Source organism: Pteronotus mesoamericanus, unplaced genomic scaffold (genome assembly GCF_021234165.1).
Source record: "Pteronotus mesoamericanus isolate MK-2021 breed Mesoamerican mustached bat unplaced genomic scaffold, CSHL_Meso_final contig_1018, whole genome shotgun sequence".
Lineage (NCBI taxonomy): Eukaryota > Metazoa > Chordata > Mammalia > Chiroptera > Mormoopidae > Pteronotus > Pteronotus mesoamericanus.
In genome coordinates this window covers 742938-761588 of record NW_026555002.1, presented here as the reverse complement: position 1 = coordinate 761588, position 18651 = coordinate 742938, and the positions used below count along the sequence as shown (strand labels likewise).

General features: G+C 61.3%; 1 protein-coding gene across 3 annotated transcripts in view; it reads left to right on the top strand.

Annotated features, from left to right (window-relative positions):
* Nucleotides 1-960: 960 nt before the first annotated feature.
* The window catches only part of UBE2F (ubiquitin conjugating enzyme E2 F (putative)), a 33986-nt gene continuing 16295 nt past the window's right edge, over nt 961-18651 (top strand). The window contains exons 1-5 of one of the 3 annotated variants that reach the window (XM_054571173.1): nt 961-1072; nt 5008-5141; nt 8739-8858; nt 10941-10970; nt 13162-13227. In XM_054571173.1, coding sequence (XP_054427148.1) covers nt 5024-5141; nt 8739-8858; nt 10941-10970; nt 13162-13227 — 334 coding nt within the window. In that variant the 5' untranslated portion in view covers nt 961-1072; nt 5008-5023. Of the gene's footprint in view, nt 1073-2860; nt 2998-5007; nt 5142-8738; nt 8859-10940; nt 10971-13161; nt 13228-18651 lie in introns of those variants that run through there. The other 2 variants (XM_054571184.1, XM_054571195.1) reach the window with 2 other exon arrangements.

Below are 18651 nucleotides of genomic sequence, written 5' to 3'. Positions count from 1 at the left end.
CTGTTCCCACGCAGAAGAAACACCGTGAGCTGTGCTCTTCACTGGTCTTCTGGGCTCGGGTGTTCTCTCTGTCTGGCCCTCCCTCCCACCAGCTCGCTCGGGGCTAGAAGCCTTTTTTTTTATACAGAAAACCATATTGTCACTTCACTGTGGGCTTCTGGAAATAAAATTCCAGCTGCTTGGCTCTTTCCCCGGTCCATCTTTCACACGGCCCACTCCCCCAGGGACCTCGTCTGATCCACACCCCACGCCCCACCCCCGACACCCGGCCCGCTGGGGCGCTTATCACCAACCACACAGGGACGCCGATAAACGGGAGGAGAATTTGCACAATTTGAAAGAGTCTTAAAGTATTTTACAAAAGTGTGGGAGGTAAAAGAAAGAATAAAAACCACGAAGACAAGATCAGAAAAGGGCTCTCCCACTCCCCTGCAGCCTCAGCCAAGGCACCCCGAGGGCTGGTGGCTGTTTGCACGGCTGACCGCCCCGCTTCCTCCTCCCCTCCCCTGCAGGCTCTGGGGTCGCCCCGGTCCTCCGCATCCTGGGCACCGCGCCGGGCACACAGCGGGGACGCACGCCGAGGCGGTCGGTTCCGGTACCGTGGGAGTCAGGCCAAGGAGCTGCCCCACGCTCTCGGGGCCCAGGCCGAGCACAGGGCGAAATGAATGGACGCAGTAACGCTGATCGGAGCCGGGCGCTGGGACGCGCAGGCTCCGGAACTGACGGGAGACCCCGCCCCCACTTCCACTGGCCAATCATCGGGGGCCGCAAGAGGCGACCCCGCCCCCGGCCTCGCCCTCTGCCAATGAGCGAAGCCCAGCCCCGTCGGCGCCCGCCGTTGTTCGCGCACCAAGCACCAAATAAAGTTCTTCAGGGCTTTGAATTTTTTTTTTAAAGCGCCCGCTGCGGTCGCAGCAGCCGCAGGCTAGAGAGTGGCCGAGTCTCCGCCCCGCCACTTCCGGTCCCGCCGCCCGGAGCCGGTGCGGCTGTGAGGGGCCGCGTCTCGCCGTCGCCGGCCGGCGGGGCACGGTGTTGGGCGCCGGGCCCGCCTCGCCTGTCTCGGGGTGCCCAGGTGAGGAGCGCGCGGCCCCGCAGCGGGCGAGGGGCGGCCGCGGGCCTCCGGGCGGCTCGGCTCCCGCGGCGCCGGTGCACCGGGCGGGCCGGAGGGCGGGCGGCGCCGGGGCCGCCTCAGGCCGCGCGGCTGCTCCCGGCCGGCCGGGCAGGGCGGCGTGAATGGAGGGCCGGGCCGGGGCGCTGGCCGGGCTGGAGGGGCCGCCGCAGGAGCCCCGGCCGTGCCGGGCACCTACACGGCCTCGCTGGCCCGCGCCCGCCGTCGCGGGGGTGCTGCTGGCCTCATCGTCCAGGGGGACCGCAGCGCCGAGCGCCGGGCCAAGGTCACCAGCCCGACGTGGCGGAGGGAGTGGGACTGGGACGCAGGCAGTCCGCCGGCGACCGCCGTGGCAGTCAGTTCGGGGAGCTGCCCCGCGCTCCGGGCGGCCGCGGCGCTGGGAAGCTGTTCCCGGGGGCGGAGGGGAGGACGTGGAGGACATCTTGGAACGATCGGTCCAGCCGGTCCCGATTCCAGACCCGGTTCGGCCGGTGTGTAGCCTTGGGCGTGGCCCTGCCCTCCGCGGGGCTCGGTTTCCTCATCGGACACTGAGGGGCCGGGCCCGCCCCGTCCGCATTCCTCCCGCGCCGGCGTGGGGCTGGGTGCGCTGCAGCGGCCGGGGAGGCTTCTCGGAGGAGGTGGGACCTGCATAGGAGTGTGTGCTTCCTGGGCTAGGAGGGGGATGCGGTGGTGGACGGGAGGAGGACCTGCCAGGCCTGAGTATCCCATCGGCCAGAAGCTTCCAGAAATGAGCTGGGTGTTGTTGCGGGACAGGGAAGAGGCCGGCCGCCCAGTGCGGAGGATTTTTGGCCGGGGGACGGGGGCGGCGGCGGAGAGTGCGGGCGGGAGAAGTGTTGAGAGACGGCCGCCACCGTCTCTCTGTGTGGCTGGGGACCTCCACCGAGACACACCTGCCATTCAGGTAGCGGGCTCTGCCGGAAGGGGCGGGTCTAGTGCTGGCGCTGAGAGGGTCGGGCTCCACAGGTGCGTCAGCCAACCAGCAGGACCCCCGGGCCAGGTGGGAGGTTCCCGGGCCTGGCTCTGCAGGAGGCGCCTGGGTGTGGGCTTTCTGGTGTCCAAACCTGGGCCTCGTTGGCTGGAGAAGCTGGCCATCCCCTCGTGACCTGCACGCAGTTCCACCCTCACACTTAGGTCGGGATTGTTCAGGCAGGAGGAAGTGTGAAGCTGGAGCTCCCGATCGCGAGCCGGCGGTCCCTGGGGCGCGGCGCGCGAGTGGGGCCTGATTCTGCCCCCTCGGGCCGGCGTGCGGTAAACCTTCCTCAAGGATGAAACTGGTGAAGTGCCCGGCAGGTTCCGCTCTGAACGGTCGGAAAGGCCGTCCCGCCCCAGGAGGAACTTAAGCGCCCTGCGCCTTGCGGGGTCAGGAGCCTGAGCCAGCTCAGCGCTGGTCGGTTTCCGCAGACGCTCCCTAGGTCGGAATGTGATGTTCAGTGAAGGAGGAAAAGAGACCTCTGAGTCAGCTGGGGCTGCGCAACAAACCTCTTGGCAGTTTGAATAATTATTTGTCTTAAAATCTCTTTGTTTAGAGTTAATTTAGCATCTGTGGCCACATTCCCAAATCAGGCCTTTGATCCCTAAAGTGGCATGTGGTCACAGGGTGACACAGGCGGTGGGGAAACGGGCAGCACTGTGCCCTTTGTTTCTCAGACGGCCAGGGAAGCGGGTCTGCACTGTGCTCCGTGTCACTTGCTCGGACACCTTGCATGCCCAGTGCCCTTGTGTTCCGTCCAGGGCCACGGACCTGAAGACCGCGCACCAGGCATCTGGGGGAGTTGATCGGGGAGCAGCAGGGTCACAAAGGAGCTAAGCGGAGTCCCCGGGGGCAGTGACACAGGAGAGTGTCGGGGTACAAGCCCTTCTGTGTGCAGGTGAGCCTCTCTGGGACCCTCGGAGGGGACTCCATCCCTGTGGGGCCTCGGGGAGCTGGGTGTGGCCCAGCCAGTGCGTCTCTGTGGGGCTCTTTGGTGTGACTTCCCTAGGGTGCTGCCTGCTGAACTCTGCACACTCTGTACTTTTATTTTTTTGTCATATTTCATTGCCAAGGTCAGCTAGAGGACAAAACCCAAGAGCTTCCAGCCAGCCCTCGGTGGGACTGGGTGCTCATCCTGGGTGCGCGGCCGTGGACTTGGCCGGGTGGTGGGCGCTGCTTTGTGATCCAGATCTGCCTATGGGCTTCGACAGGGTCTTTCGGGGGTGGGGGGGGCGGCATCCCCCACAGGTGTTCCTCATTCTGTTCCCACGCCCAGTGCCCGCCCTTGGGAGGTTACTTCGTAAATGGAACCGAGAGCCCCTCCCCCGGGCAAACCCTATAGGAGGCATGCTCGCTGGTGTGGTCCGTGCCTCCATGCGGACCCAGATGAGACAGCGTGGCAGGTGGGAAGGAGGAACTGGTGTTGGCATGTCTCGCAGCCTGTCAGCCTGGCCGAGACGGGACTGAAGTGCACCGGCCCGCACAGGTGTGGCACCCCGAACATCGCCTCTCAAGGCACGCACCCTCCCGTCATCTCCAGCAGGGAAACTCCGCTCTGTGGCGGCTGCTTCTATAGTCGCGTGTGCCCAGGCAAGCCAGCCCTGGGCCCGAGGGTCCCGGGCCCACCGCGGTGAGAAGGGTTGGAAGTCCTTCCCAGAGCTGAATGCACGGAGCTCGCGAGCCCTACTGTGCGGCGGAACTGCCCACGGAAGCGCTGAGACCGGGGATTCTCTGAGGGGCTGAGGGTGTGCGCGTGAGCCAGACGGTGCGTGTGCGCTGAGGTCCCGTGCGGGTCAGGAGATGCTTGCTGTGTTGTTTCCACAGTGCAGGGAGCGGCGATAAAACCTTGTAGTTGGGGCGTGTAGAAGACGGTGTGAGGAGTGCAAGGCACCTCGGAGGAGGGGTCCCCTGTGTATGCTTTGGCTTTCGAGATCTTGGCCTCACACTAAAAGCTCTGTGCTTAGGTCAAGTCTTCCTCTGGAAATTCTGGGTCATTTTATTTTCAAAAGGTTCAGCGGTGTTGAAAAGAACCAGTATTACAGCAACAAAAGAAATTATGGAAATACTGGGCTGGTGACCAATTTTTGTCCTCAGTCAATGGTAGCTCGAGAGTCCCTCTCCAACGGCAACAAAGCCAGCAAGGGCGGGGGCGTGTCAGGCGAGCAGCCTCTCGTGTCAGAGGCAGTGCGGGCTCTGGAGGACAGTCACAGCCAAGCAGCGGGGCAGCGATTCTGGGGCCCTTCCTCCCATGCAGACGGGGCGTTCCCTGCGCTGGCCCTTAGCGTCCTTCCTCGTGACTTCTCCGTGGGGACCTGGAACACAGACAGGTTGGAAGCAGCCAGCGAAGAGACTCTAATTTAGGGCACTAGTTAATAGTTAATCTTGACGTTGATATTGCCTAAAAATGTAAATAAACAACGTAAATAAGCGCGAAGATGCTTATTAAGGTTCTAGTCACGCCTTCTTAAAGGAAGCAGAAAGCAAAGCATTGCGGTGCCCACCCACTGGAGGCTGACACCCCCCCTTAGTTTGCGTGCAGTGGACCAGGCACATGGGCCGCACACAGGTGCGTGGTCCCCGCAGCAGAGGAGGGCAGGACATACTGGCCCCAGACAGTGGCGAGCCCACGTGGAACCTGTCATCGGTTCCCCTGGACCACGCGCTCCGCAGGAGAGCTCTGTCCCTGCTGCACCCAGGGCCCGGCGTCCACTGAGGGTTAAATCCTTGTGGGACTTCCGCTGCGCCTTTTTCAAGTTCTAACTCACACTGGGCCTCCAGAGGGTGGCGTAGAGGTGGCCCCAGTTCGCCATGGAGGAGCCCGGGCCCTGCGCGCCCAGCGCGCGGGGCTGCACCTCGTGCCGTTGGCCCCGCGGGGCCGCCCGTCACGGTGCCCTCGTCTGTCTTCCAGGGTGAAGGTGGCCGGAATGCTGACGCTGGCGAGCAAACTCAAGCGGGATGACGGTCTCAAAGGGTCCCGGACGTCGGCCGCAGCCTCCGACTCCACAAGGAGGGTGTCTGTGAGAGACCGGCTGCTCGTCAAAGGTGAGGCCTCCCACCCGGCGGGGCACAAAGCAGCCCGTTGCTGAGCACGGACGCCTGCTGCGAAGCGTGTTAGAGGGTAGCCGCTGATCACATGCAGCGGAAGGGCTGGGCCGCGCTGCCGGCGAGGAGAGGGCGTCGGGGACGGCGTCTCAAGGACTGTGGGGCTGCCGGGGCGCTGGTGGGGGACCGCCTGTGGCTCTGGTCTCAGTGCCGTCATCTTCTGGCCGGTGGCGGAGGGGGTCTGGTTCCCTCGGGGTTGCTCAGCACCACGGGCGGGGTGGGACCCGGCCAGCCTGGGGACTCCTCGGCCTGTGGCGGTCAGACCCCGAGCGGGCCGTGTGCGAACGAGCTTGCCCGCGAGCGCAGCAGACGGCTGCTCCTGCGTGGGGGGCCCCTGGGTGTGCGTGTCGGGGAGCATGTGGGGGGCGCACGTGGAGCTGTGGCTTCACTCCCTGGACAGACCTCCGCTCTCGGGAGCGAAGGCGGCTTTGGCAGGGTTGTGAGGGCTGCGGAGGGGAGGGAGGAGCCCCCCTGCCATGAGGGGGCTGGGACGTGGTTCCTCTCTGACGCATAAGGAGTTGGGCCGCGCAGAGGGGCCGAGTGGCGTGTCAGGACGACCCGTCCGTGTTCTCCGAGGCCGAGCCCTGGGTCACCGGCACACGACGTCGGGACACTGGGGGATGGCGTCCGGGAGCCTGCACTCTGCGGGGCCCCTCAGGAGCCGCAGCGCGGGGCCCGGTGAGGCCTCCGTCAGGGGCGCGGGGGCATTGGCTTCTGTGGCGCGTGCGATGGCGGCCGCACCTCCCTCGGGTCCGCCCGTTAGGGCCTGCGTCTCTTTGCCGGGTGCGGGTGCTGGCTCAGGGTTCCACCTGCAGAGGAAGCGGGGAGCCAGGCAAGGCCTGGAGAAGAGCGTGATGAGTGGCCCAAGGAGCAGCAGGCGTTTGGGGCCTGGGGCGCTAGGGTGCGGGAGGCCCCGCGCTTCAGCAGGGGGTGGGGACGGTGGGAAGCTGGCAGCTCCCGGGTCGCCTTCTCAACCGCATCCCCGTCACGGCTACGCAGCCTCTGTGCCCTGAGCACTCCGGGCCAGGCTCCCTGTCCTGTGTGACTTGTGCTGAGCCATGCGGGTGGGTGGCTCACTTGTAGCTGGGCGCACTCAGAGGGTGGGAGACTGGCCAGGTGGCAGTGTGCGCGGCAGGACGGCCAGGCCCGGCACTGGGGCGGGGCGGGGGGGGGTTGCCGCCAGCAGAGGCGAAGGGACAGAACCGAAATGCAGGCGGCGGGGCTCGGCACGGCCCGGGAGCCCAGGGGGGCCAGCGCAGCTGGACTCCGGCCGGCTCCGGGGCAGGGGGTGTCCGGGGAGCTCTGACCTTGGGAGACCCCTCAGGGAGGGGTTCAGGACACCCTGTGAGGCCACCTGTGCCCGTCCTCCCGGGCACTGGTGGGCGTCTGGAGCCTGGTTGTGGGCAGCGGGGCTCAGGGTACCATCCCGCGGGCCTGCTTGCTCCACCTGCCTCGGAGCAGCCAGCGGTTTGTTCAGTCCTGTGGGGAGGGAAAGCGAGGGGCGCGGCCTGGGGGAGGCGGCGGTGAACGAGAGGCGCTCTGTTGGCCGATGCTCGCCAGCCCGGTCCGCTCCGAGGGCCCCTCTCTGCCGGCCGCATGCTGATGCGGTGCGGTGGGGCATGAGAGGGGTGATGGTGGTAGAAGCCCCTTCCAGGTGAAGCCCCCCTTGGGGACCCTGAGGAAAGCAGGGTGTCTGAGTTTAGCACGGAAGCTCCAGTCAGGACGGTGGCGCTGGCCGACGCCGGCTCACCTGCGAGCGTTCCTCGGAGGGGCTGCAGGCTGCAGGGGTGGGCTCCGGTGTCCCTGGACTCAGTGCCGTGGGCTGGAGTTTGTGGCCAGGCCCGGGTCATCCGCCGCGGCCCCAGCGCGCTCCTCTTCGGCGGCGGGCCCCGGGGCCGGCTCTCCCTGCTCCCAGCTTGCTCTGCACAGCAGGGGGCCCGGCCTGGCCACCCACCTGCCACCCGTGCTGCCCAGCGCCTGCGTGCAGGTGCCGCGCGGGGCCTCCCTCGGGCGAGCGCTCCAGTTGTGGGGCAGTTCAGGGCGCCCTTCCAGGGCAGTTCCTGGGCGTGGGGCAGAAGAACCAGCCTCGTTCTCTAGAGTGGCGCCCTCCACGCGGGCCCTGCCCAGGGCTCTGGGGGCTTGGCATGCCACTTCGGCAGCATGTCCCCCAGCGCCCCAGCTCCTGTCGCGCCGCGGAGGTGGGGGTCGGGCTCCCGCGCGAGCGTTGAGGGGCGCGGCTGAGTCCACAGCCCCTCAGTGTGTTTCCCCACGGGCGCAGCTGGGGTTGCGCGCTACAGAGCGTCCTTGAAAAGCTGGAGCCGCGGCCGGGGGAGGGCGAGGACAGCGCTGACAGGGAGCTGAGGCCGCTGGCTCCCCGGCCAGCCTTTGCCTGCAGGAGGGTTAGGTGGCAGTGACGTCGCCCAGGCAACCGGTGGCCGCCCCTCAGGTGCACTGCCGGCCTGGCGGGGCAGGGCAGTCTGCGAAAGGTGGGGGGGAAGGGCCAGTGTGAGGCCAGGGGCTCCACGCCCACGGGGACCAGGCTCCGCTGCAGGGGCAGCGCCGGCGTTCAGGGCTGCAGCCTTGGCCAGGGGAAGGGCTGAGCGGGACTCGGTGGGGTGGGGACTGGGGCGGGCTCTCTCTGTGGCCGGCCAGTGTGTCCAGGAGGAGTGCAGGAGAGGCGCTCCGAGCACAGACAGGCGGCTGAGAGGAAGTCGGAGGGCGGGGGTTGGGACCGAAGGAGGTGATTGCTCTCCTGGGAAGTCGCTACTGTCTACCTAGGTCCCAGGGTGCTGCCGCCCTCCCTGGTGCAGCCTGATGGGGTGGGAGGGGCCTCTTGCTAAAGCCACCCGCATCTGTGAGTGGCCTTTGGTCTCAGCCAGCTCAAGCCACCATACCCAATGGCACGCGCTGGGCGGCGTGAGCAGCAGCCGTTTCTCATGGTTCTGGAGGCTGGGAGTGCGAGACCCAGGCAGCAGCAAATTTGTTTCCTGGCGAGGGCCCTCTCCCTGGCTCGCAGGCACCTCTTCTCTTGGGGCACTAATCCCAGCGTGAGGCCCCCCCCCCCCCCGGCCCCGCAGGACCTCAGTCAGCCCTGGTTGCCTCCTCAGCGGCCTCCTCCGAGCACCGTCACTTTAGCCCTGGGGCTTCAACACAGGGGCTTTGCGGGGGACACACCTTTGTCCACAGTGCCTTCGGAGGCCTTGGCCCCAGCTGTGCGAGGAGCAAGGCCGCTCCCACCTCCGGACGCTGGCACCAGGAGCGCGGCCACCTTGCCAGCCGGTGTGCCCCTTGGGTCGGCCCTTCCTGAGCGCCCTGCGTGTGCCCGGCCGAGGCCCGCACCGCCCCGTGGCTGGGCGGGTCTGCGCAGCCGCCGCCGAGGCTGGTGTGTGGGTTGGAGCGGCGGGCGCGGCGCAGCCAGGGCGCAGTGTGGGGCCGCCCGGGGTGGAGGCGGGGCTGCGTGGCGCTTGGCAGACGCGTGACATGACCTGCTGGTGCAGGCGTGCTTCAAGTGGGCTCTGTGGTTTGCTCTCTCGTTAGAAAGGAGAAGAGCCTCGTTTCCCAGAAGGAAGTCACGTGACCGTGGAATTGTGCAAGGTGCCATGTGCCGCCCAGAAAGCCTGGCCAGTGTGCGGCAGAGGTGTTTGCATCTCCCAACAGGTGACACCTTAGCAGCGCAGAAACACCTGAATTTCTTGTTTCCTTGTAGTGGGGGTCACGTCCTTTGGGCACGAAGGTTACGCAGGGAAGGGCGGCTGCTTGGCCAGGAGGCCTCGAGCATGGAAGGCATCCACTGGCTTCCTCGGTCACAGCTGCCCTGTGCGTTGATGACAGTGGCAGCTGTTGAGGTTAAGACCCTCGTAGCGGCCACCCTTTCAGGGGCAGAGAAACTGTCATTCGTGACTGCTCCCTGAGAGCGACACTGTGTGAGCCTCGGTGGCTTTTTCTGTCTTCTCCGCGGGGCTGAGCGCAAGTACGTAGCATCTTTATCGAAGTCCTCGTGCCCTGGGGAGGTGTGCCCGGCCTGGGGCGGCCAGCGCCGGCCTGGGCTCGGGGCCCTCCCGGCCCTCGTCCGCCTCCCGTGAGCGCGCTCCCCTGAGCGTGGACATGCGAGCGCAGCGCTCGCCTTCGGAGCTGACCTCTCGATGGCAGCGTGAGGTGGTTGGACCCCTCCGTGCAGTGGCCGTGTGTAGCTGTTTGGGCTGGGCCGCGGAGCCCACGGCTGTCTCCTGTGCCTGCGGAGAGGGACAGCCCAGGGGCCTGTCCCGCCTAGGCCTGGGGTGCTTGGGCCTGGAGGGTGCGGCGGAGAAGGCGGGGTTTGCTCTGCAGTTTCTAGATTGTGGCAGTGGATGTACACCTCCGGGTTTTACTAAAGTCATTGAGTTATACACTCCGTGGGTCTATCTTTAATATGTAAATTGTACTCACAAAAGCTGTTGAAAAAAACCAGGAAAAGCCTCCCCAGTGGGTGGGCATGAGCCAGGGTGGAGCGTCCCTCCCTGTTCTGGAGTCCTCCGGCCTGGCGGCCTGGCGTCCTTCCTGCTGTGGCGCCGGCCATTCTGTGGCTCTGTCACCGCAGGGCCCTGGGCGGCCTCCCTGCGCCTGGGTGGGGACCTCGCCTCTTCCCTTGGCGCTGGGCTGCCTTCTCAGACCTTCTAGTTCTGCGCTGTGTGTCCTCCCTGCCTTACCGCCCCCCAGCCCTTCGGGTGCGTTTTTATTTCGCAGGGCCTTTGTGCAGCTGGGCGGGCAGAGGTCTGGGGACAGCAGGCAGCACGCCCGCCCGAGGACGACACCTTCCCCGGGCCAGCATCACACTCTCAAGGACAGCCTCTGAGGACCCTTTCTTGCAAATTCTACCAACAGAAAGTTAAATAATAGTATAATAAAATATGTAAATAGTCTGCGCCTTAAAAATGTCCTTTGATCGTGCAGATAACATTAGTTCTGAAGTGCTTAGCACGAGTGACTCCGCGGATGGAGCGCACGCCTGTGCCCTGCGCGAGCCGCTGGAGCGGAGCAGCCGTCGTCCGCAGAGGGCCTGCCGTGGGCCCTGGGGCGGCGTTTTCCTCGGTGAGCACCTGGCTCCGGGGCAGGACGAGAGCGGCGTCGGGAGGCCGAGCCTCAAGGCTGCTGTGCTGCTCAGGACACGGACACTGAGCTCCTCACGGGCTCCAAGGCTTTGTTAGGCGGACTGCCTGGGTGTTCCCCACGAGGCTGCCAAGAGGGGAACTCCAGGCTCGCCTGTCATCACAGAACCCGGTCCCTTTCCCAGCACAGCTAGGGCACGACCGGCCGTTACTGCGCTCCCCACGCCCAGCTCGACACAGGGGCTTGGGCCGGGGCTGGGCTGACGGCTGGGCGACCGTCCGAGAGGAGAGGCCCCGGGAGGGCGGGCCGGGGTCAGGGCGGGGGCGGGGCGTCCTGCTTGGGGGAACACGCCTTGAGAGGACAGCCTGGGACTGTTCGTCCAGGGGTGAGGTCTGGGGGATGGTATGACTTTCAGGCAGACTGAAGTAAACGTCCAGGGGCCCGCGACTGCCCCTGGCGGCGTCCTGACCGTCACTTCGTACGTCGCAGAGCCGCTTTGTGCCTTGAGGTCTAAGTTTTAGACCAAGCGTAGGTTTCAGTTTGTTCGGTTTACTTCTTTTCCCCTCAGTGTTCTGGACGAAGCTGCGAGTTCTGAGCTGGTGCTTTTGTGAGGAACGAGTGCCGGCACTGACACGAGTCTCTTTGTTTCCACAGAGGTGGCGGAACTTGAAGCGAACCTGCCGTGTAAGTACAGCGTCCCCCGTCCGGTGGCAGCTGCACGGCGAGCCTGTGGGTTCTAGTAGCCTTGCCCGGCAAAACGCCTCTGTTTCATGTGTGTTTGCAGTATGCTTTTTTTAAAAAAAAGATTTTATTTATTTATTTTTAGACAGAGAGGAAGGGAGAGAGAAACATCAATTGGTTGCCTCTCGTACGTGCCCCAAATGGGGACCGACCCTGCAATCCAGGCCTGCGCCCCGACCTGGAGTTGAACCTGCGCCCTTTCACTTTGCTGGGCGCTGCTCAGCCCACTGAGCCGCACCGGCCCGGGCAGAACGCGCTTTGGTTTTGGCAGATGGGGCAGGCGGTCTCCGAGGCCCCGTCGGCGTCGGCGTCGGCGCGAGGCGAGCTTGTCTGCCACAGGCGCCCTGGTCCCCGCCTCGCTGCCCCGGGGCTGCGCCCGGCGGGGCTCCCTCTGGCCCCGCCCCCTCTTTGCATGCAAGGCCTATGGACTCCGATGACAGTCCTAGTTTTGCTCGTGGCAACAGACCTTTTTGGTCCAGAAAGCGCTTATTTGCCATTGATCCTTGTGCCTGAGGTGGGGCGGCTGTGCTGCCAGAATTCACCAGGCCCCCGTGCTCGGCCCCCGCGCAGACGCAGACCCCGTGGGCAGCCTCGCTCGCTCGCAGGCCACTCTCCAGGCCGTGGGCTCGGCCTGGGGCCCGGCTCCTTTGTTTAAGACCTTATAGCTGGAAGGCTTCGGCCATCTTCATGGTTTTTTTGAATTATTACTTTTTCTCATCATACTCGGTAAGAAAGTTTCTCTGAGGCTGAGGGTGTTTGTGCTGTGGGTGAAATACTTTAAGTGCGGTCTCCTGGCCTGGGCGGAGGCCGCAGAGAGAGCCTCTGGTGAGGGCCGGTCTGACGGGGCGGGCGGCCGTGTCCCCCTCCGTTTTACTAAAAAGACGGCCTTTCTCTTTTCAGTTGAGGACCAGGGAAAATGAAGCCCGTTTAAATTGCTCCACGTACAGTTCAGCTGTGTGATTTGGGTGGAACTTGAACCCTTCAGTCCCTGTTATCTTTATTTCTAAAACAATGTGATCCCTAAGACCCCTTCTCGCTCCTCTGGACTGAGTTAGCTTTTGTTCTGCAGTGATTTTCTGAAGGACTGATTTAAAAAACGCTGCAGCGCGGCCGCGAGCCAATGGGACGAGGAGGCGTGGTTTGAGCTGGGGTTCCACTTGGGAACCAGACTCCCTTCTCTTGAAACCTGTGCTCCTTGGGCTGCCCCGAGCCTCCGGACCTTGGTGTCCCGTCTGATGATTGAGGACTTTGGACCAGCTGGTCACTAAGGCCATCTCCAGGTCTACATCCGAATCACCCTGATTCTGATGAAAACGCGCACCGTTGTCAAACCTGTCAAACACTTCCAGTGGGGCTTGTGAGATACGGGAGGTGCCCCAAGGGATTTCGCGTCCCATGCTCCATGCTTACGAAGTTCAGACAATGTCTCTGTGTTCTTCCCACATTCCGTGGGTACTGACCATTCTCTGTGTCATTTGGGTGAAGGAGGCAGGCGCAGGACGCAGTCCCACTTGCTCACCTGTGTCACCGGCCAGGGGGGTCTTCTCCTGGGGGACCTTGTGCGCACGTGCCCAGGCCTCTGCCAGGCAGTGCGGTGGGCACGGCCGGGGCCACTGGGGTCACCCACGGAGCGAGTGGAGCTGCCCGCTGGATTGCGAGGATGTGTTTCTTAAATGCCATGGAAAGCGCTGGGTGCGAGCTGGCTCGGCTGACTTCGCTTTCCCTTTACCTGGCGCTTGCCGCGGCCGCTGCGAGTCCCGGCGGGTGAGGCGAGCAGACCAGGGGTTTGGCCTGGGCCCTCTCCCTGGCTGCTCCCTGGGTGGCTGGCCTTCGCCCGTGAGTTTTAACCTCCCAGGGGTATGGCGTCTCTCTTTCAAAGTGAAGTAGGATAGTTCTTGGAGTTAAATGGAAAGACCGCTATTATTAGTGACCCTTTTAGGAAAGAGAGCATCTCAACCTGGAATTAAGTGGTAAAAGACTATCACAGGAAGTCACTGGTTTGCCTTTTTAGCTCGGGGCACGGCTGCTATCAGATGGGGGGACCCTACACCGTGCAGCCAGGCGTGCGATGCGGCGGCGGCGGCGGGGCGGTTGCCCGCTCTCCCACCTCCCTGACCTGCTGTTTCTTTTGCAGGTACGTGTAAAGTGCATTTTCCTGATCCAAACAAGCTCCATTGCTTTCAGCTAACAGTGACCCCAGGTAACATTCTTACATGCTTAAGTGTTAAAGGGATTTTTAAACAGCACATTTTAAAGGCTGCCCCAACCTACGACCTCCAACTTTCTGAAGGTTACGACAGCGACGACCTTTCTGTCTGAAGACAAGGCGCGTGCTTTGCGGTCCGGTGCGGTCTAGTGACAGTGATGGGGACCGTCCTCGTTCACTCCGTGACGAGGGACAGACCGGGGGCTGCCTCGCGACCCCGGGAGCCCGACCAGCGGTGGGCGCGCGCTGCGGAGCGTGCCTGGGGGCCGCCCTGGGCCCGCGGGGGCAGCTGCGTGGCTGGGTTGAGCCAGCTGCACAGCGGGGGTGGCACGGGACCTGTCTCCTGGGACAGCGGTGTGGGTGACGGAGACCGCGGGAGTGGGCAGGCGGACGCCCGCGGCTTGCCAGCTGTGCTTGTGAGGGCTGACAGGCGTCTCAGCGCCACGTGCCCCAGCAGGATAACACGCTCGTCCCCGGCAGCGGGAGGGGGGCTCCTGTTCCCCTCGCCACAGGGCCGCTCCAGGGGCTGCAGGCCCAGCACGCACGCGCGCCCCCCGGGGCAGCGCGGGGGCCGCTGCCGCCAGCAGCCCGTGGCTCGGAGGGGGGCGGGGAGGAGGGAGGCCAGGGGGAGCCCGCCAGAGGGAAGGGGGTGTGGCGGAGGGACCGAGGCCGTCGCTTTCCCCGGGGACGGGGAGGGGATGAGACGCGGACTCCGGAGTCCCCGGCTGATTAACGGTGGAAGAGCGCCGCCTCCCAGCCAGCGCTCCGCAGCCGCGGGTCGGCCCTGGCTGGGTCGCCCTGCAGGCAGAGAGGTGTCTTTCCCCCGTGGAAGATGTTTTATATAAACAGGAAAAATCCCATTTTCAAAATGTGCTCAAAAAGTTTTAAAACTTTATTTGATCCATGTGGTGGCTCTGCAAACAGCTCTGGGACATGAGCGAAAATTCAGTCTGGTCCCGCTCCTGTTCAGACACGCGTGCCAAGACAGAGGGGGACCCGCCCACCTCGCGCCCGGGAATAACCAGGCTCGGGACCACCATCCGAAGCCGCAACGTGGTGGCCATGTTTGGCCGCCTTCCTAAAACCCATTGCCCGTGCCGCTGGCTTTACCGAGGGGCGCTGGGCACACTCACTGCTGCCTGGCGACTCTCGGGCACCGCGGCAGGGCGTTTCAGAAGTCGCTGTGGCAGTGCGGCCGGCTCCCTGCTGGTGGAGCGGTCCTGAGGCGTGCGTGTGGTTGGAGCAGGGCCGCCCGCTGCCCATCTGGTGTTCCCAGTGGCCGCCAGGCATGCTGTGCGGTGCCTCTGCCCGGGCGCGTGTGGTGGCCCTTCTCAGCTGCTTGCGTCATTGTGCCAGGCTCGTCACTGTCTTACTAGTGTGGACCTCTGCCTGAGTGTTTCTTTTTCTAGGTCCATTTTTTCCCAAATTGCATGGACGCTGGGGTTTTGTACATGACACTCTCACAGTCTTGAAAGCGGAGCACAAGCGGCTGTGACGGCCTGGGTGTCCTCTGTCGGGTCAGATAAAAAAGGGCTCATGTGTTGGCGCCCGGCCCTAGAAGTGTTCAGTGTTTGTATTTGTGACACGTGCATTTGGGGACACGGTGGCCACATGGCGCTGCGTACCAAGCCTCACAGAGCAGCGGCGGCTGTTCCGGGGGCCAGGGAGGCAGGCGGTGCCTGCCCGCCCTCCACACCGGCCTGATGGGGCTTTTCCAAGCTTTTCTGGGCCCTGGCCCCGTAGCGTAGTTGGTGCCAGAACGCAGAGCGTCGTCCCGTGGCACCAAAGTTACGTGTTCAGTCCTCGATCCGAGCACGAACAGGAATCAAGCAGTGTTTCTGTCCTCCCCTGCCACCAACCCTCCCTCAAAGAAATTCAAAAGCATGCTTTCTGGAGCCCCACCCCTTCTAGTATTGAAGAACATCGCGGACACGGGCCCCGGCAGCGTGTCCACGGCGAGAGAAACAGGTGGCGCTGCCGCTGGCTGGGTTGCAGCCGCAGCCCTGGGGCCGGGCGTGCAAGGTCAGGCCCTGGGCTGTGGGGGTGGGGCCCCTCCGTGCCTGACACTCGCAGCTTGTCACCTGGCTCCTGCGTGGTGACGTTTTCAGTCTTGTGGCGTTTGGGATGTCCTTCATCCTTGGGATTGTGCTCTTCAGAGAAAAGGTGGAACTGAAATTTGGTGACAGAAGAAAAGAAATTAACTTAGGGGGGGGAAAAAAAGCCTTCACATCAACTCACAAAACAAGAAAAACTACTAGCAAGTGAAACGAAACCAAACAAAGCGAAACCCCAGGCGCTGAGTCAGATCCCCCTGGAGGGCAGCCTGGGGGGCGCGGGGGGGTGCTGGCCCTTGGCCAGGTTACCCAGCTGGCTCGGGGGTGTTCCGCAGCCGGCCCCACTGCCGGCAGCCGGGCAGAGTGGGCTGTGGGTGCAAATGACAATTACTAAATAACCATTATTACTTTAATTTTAGTTTTTACTTTGTAAGTAAATTTATTGAGGTATAGAATTGCAAACAATAAAATGTCCTGATTTAAACTGTACAGCTTAATGAGCTTTGAAAACTGTGCGCCCCAGGGCGGCCCGCACAGCGCGGCCAGCCGCGAGCTTTCCACCTGCCAGAGCTCCCCTCCGCTTCTTGGCCGCCACTCCCGCGGTCCCGGCTGCCCACCCAAAATCCCTTTCTGACCACGAGGACCATGAACCGGGTTTGCCAGTTCTTGAATTTCATATCAGTGGAATCTCATATACTCTTGTCACGTAAGAGATTCACATGTATCTCGCATACTTATGTAGTCCGTTTCTTCTTGTGCGTAATGTGTGTTCAAACTCATATGCGATGTGTGTGGGTCAGCAGTTTGCTCCTCTTGGTTCGCTGTGTGAATGTGCCGGAATTGTTCATTTCCCTGTCGGTGGGCCTGGGAGGCCTCTGCAGCTTCGGCGTCCGTGAGTCCGCCCGCTGTCCGCGCTCCCACCGCCCTGCACCCTGAGTGCGTTCCTGTTTTTCCTTTCTCTTCAGCTCCACTAATTGTGACGTCTCGGAGTCATAGGAAAGGTCCATGTTTAGCTTTTTAAGAAGCTTTCCAAAGCGGTTGTACGTTGTACCATATAGCAACGCGTCACCAATTCCATTTGTTCGATGTGCTCACGAGTGTTGGGGTGTGACATGGCATCTCACCGTGGTTTGGGCTTGCATGTCCTGGGTGCCGGGGTCTTGACGGAGGCTGACCCCACGACAGCGAGGCCTCCGGTCCCCACGCGCAGGGCAGGCCTCCGCTCCCTCAGGTCCTTAACGCGCCCCACGGGGTCTCAGAGTTTCGGTGTGCGGACATGTGGGTCACTGAGTGTTTCATGTTTTATGAAGCTGTTGTAAATGGAATTTTTAAAATTTCCATCTTGTTACTCGTACATAAAAATACAACTGATTTTTAAAAATATATTGGTCATGTGTCTTGTTACTTTGCTGAATTCATTTGTTAAACTCTAGTAGCTCTTAGAAAGGATTCTCAGGATTCCTGTGTTGAGGGCGCCTGTAAGTAGACAGTGGGGCTCCGTTCTCACCGGCGCACTTGCCTGCGGCTTCTTTGTCTTGCACGTCAGCTGCGGTCGCCAGCGCGCGGGGAGTAGAAACTGGGAGACCTCGCCTTTGCCGGGGTCCTGACCTTGGGGGGCCGCGCTCGTTGTTCATTGAATACTATGTCAGCTGTAGGTTGGTTGGCATTTTTTTGTTTGTTTTTGTTTTCTTATAGCATGATTTCCATCAGATTGAAAAGTTTATTTTCCTTGCTTAGAGTTTTTATCTTGAATCTGTGCTGAATTTTTTTTCAAATGCTTTCTCTGCATTGGTTGAGGTGATCACATGATGGTTTTTCTCAATTATGTGGTAAACATGGTAAATGACACATTGATTTTTTTTTAATGGTAAACCAGCCTCCTATTTCTGCAGTAAACCCCACTTGGTCATGATGAGTTATCCATTTTTATGTTGCTTGATTCACTTGGCTAATATTGCTGCAGAATTTTGTTCGTATTCATGAAGAACATTGGTTAAGTGTTCCCTTCTGTTTTCCGAAAGAGTGGGTATAGGGTGGTATTATTTTTTCCTTAAACATTTGTTAGAATTCACCAATTAAGCAATCCGGACCTGGAGTTTCCTTTTGGGGAAAGTTTTTATTTATGAATTCAATTTATTTAATAAATACAGGGTTATTCATCTGTTATGTTTCAGTCAGTTCTATTTTTTTTTCCCAAGGAATTTGTAGAATTTATTTCTATAAAAGTTGTTCAGAATATTCTTATGTCTGTAGGGTATGCACCAATGTCTCCTTTGCATTCCTGATATTGGTAATTGGTCTTCTCTTTTTTTTTTTTCTTGATCATTTTAGCTTGAGATTTATCCAGTTGATCTTTACAAAGATCAGTTTGTTTGCCCATTTCATTGATTTCTGTTCTTTATTATTTTCTCCTATATACCTTTGGTTGAATTTGCTTTTCCTTCCTTCTTAAGGTAGAAATTTAGATCATTAAAATCCTTCTTAAAACCCAATCTTGATTGAGGTGTAAGTTACTTTTTTAAATTTAGCATAATGCTTTTGAGCTTCGCCCCTGCTGTTGCGTTAAACAACACGTCTCTTTGCGGGTGAGCTGTCTTCTGTCTGTGTGCCAGCCTGTGTACCCGCCCACCAGCGGACGGACCTTTGTGCTGTTCCCACTTTGGGGCCCTCGTGAGTGAAGCCCCTGTGAGCCTCGGAGGACAGGCCTGTGTGTGCACGTGAGCTTTAACTTCTCCCGGCCCTGGAGTCACCGGGTCCTGCGGAGAGAGAGCTTGGCCGCACGAGGAGCCGGCGGCTCGCGTTCTTGCGCGCGGCGCAGCAGCCCCTCCTCCCACGACCTGCCGACAGCCGCTCTCGGCGGCCTTTTCTCTTTCGGCCACCCCGGCGGCCCCTGTCGCACTGTGGCTTTAACTGGCGCGCCCTCGGGCCTGTGGCGCCGCGCGGCTTTCCCAGCGCGGGCTGCTGCCTGGGTGCCTTCTGTGGGGAGGGTCCGCGCAGATGCGTGCTGCTTGTCCTGTTGTTACTTAGTCGTAAAGTTACGTACCTGGACGCAAGTCCTTTATTAGATATGCAGGGTTTTATGCTTAATAACATTCTGTTTATTAATTTTACATGCATAAAGAGATTTTGATCAGGGAATTCTATAGCTACATTGTAATTCTTGTACATTATGCGTGTATTCAGCTAAATGTGTTTTTAAATTTATTGATTATTATTGTTCTTTTAATTTTTACATTTTTTTAAAAAGATTTTATTTATCCATTTTTTAGAGAGAGGGGAAAGGAGGGAGAAAGAGAGGGAGAGAAACCTCTTGTGCTCCCCCTGCCAGGGACCTGGCCCGCACCCCAGGCCTGTGCCCTGACTG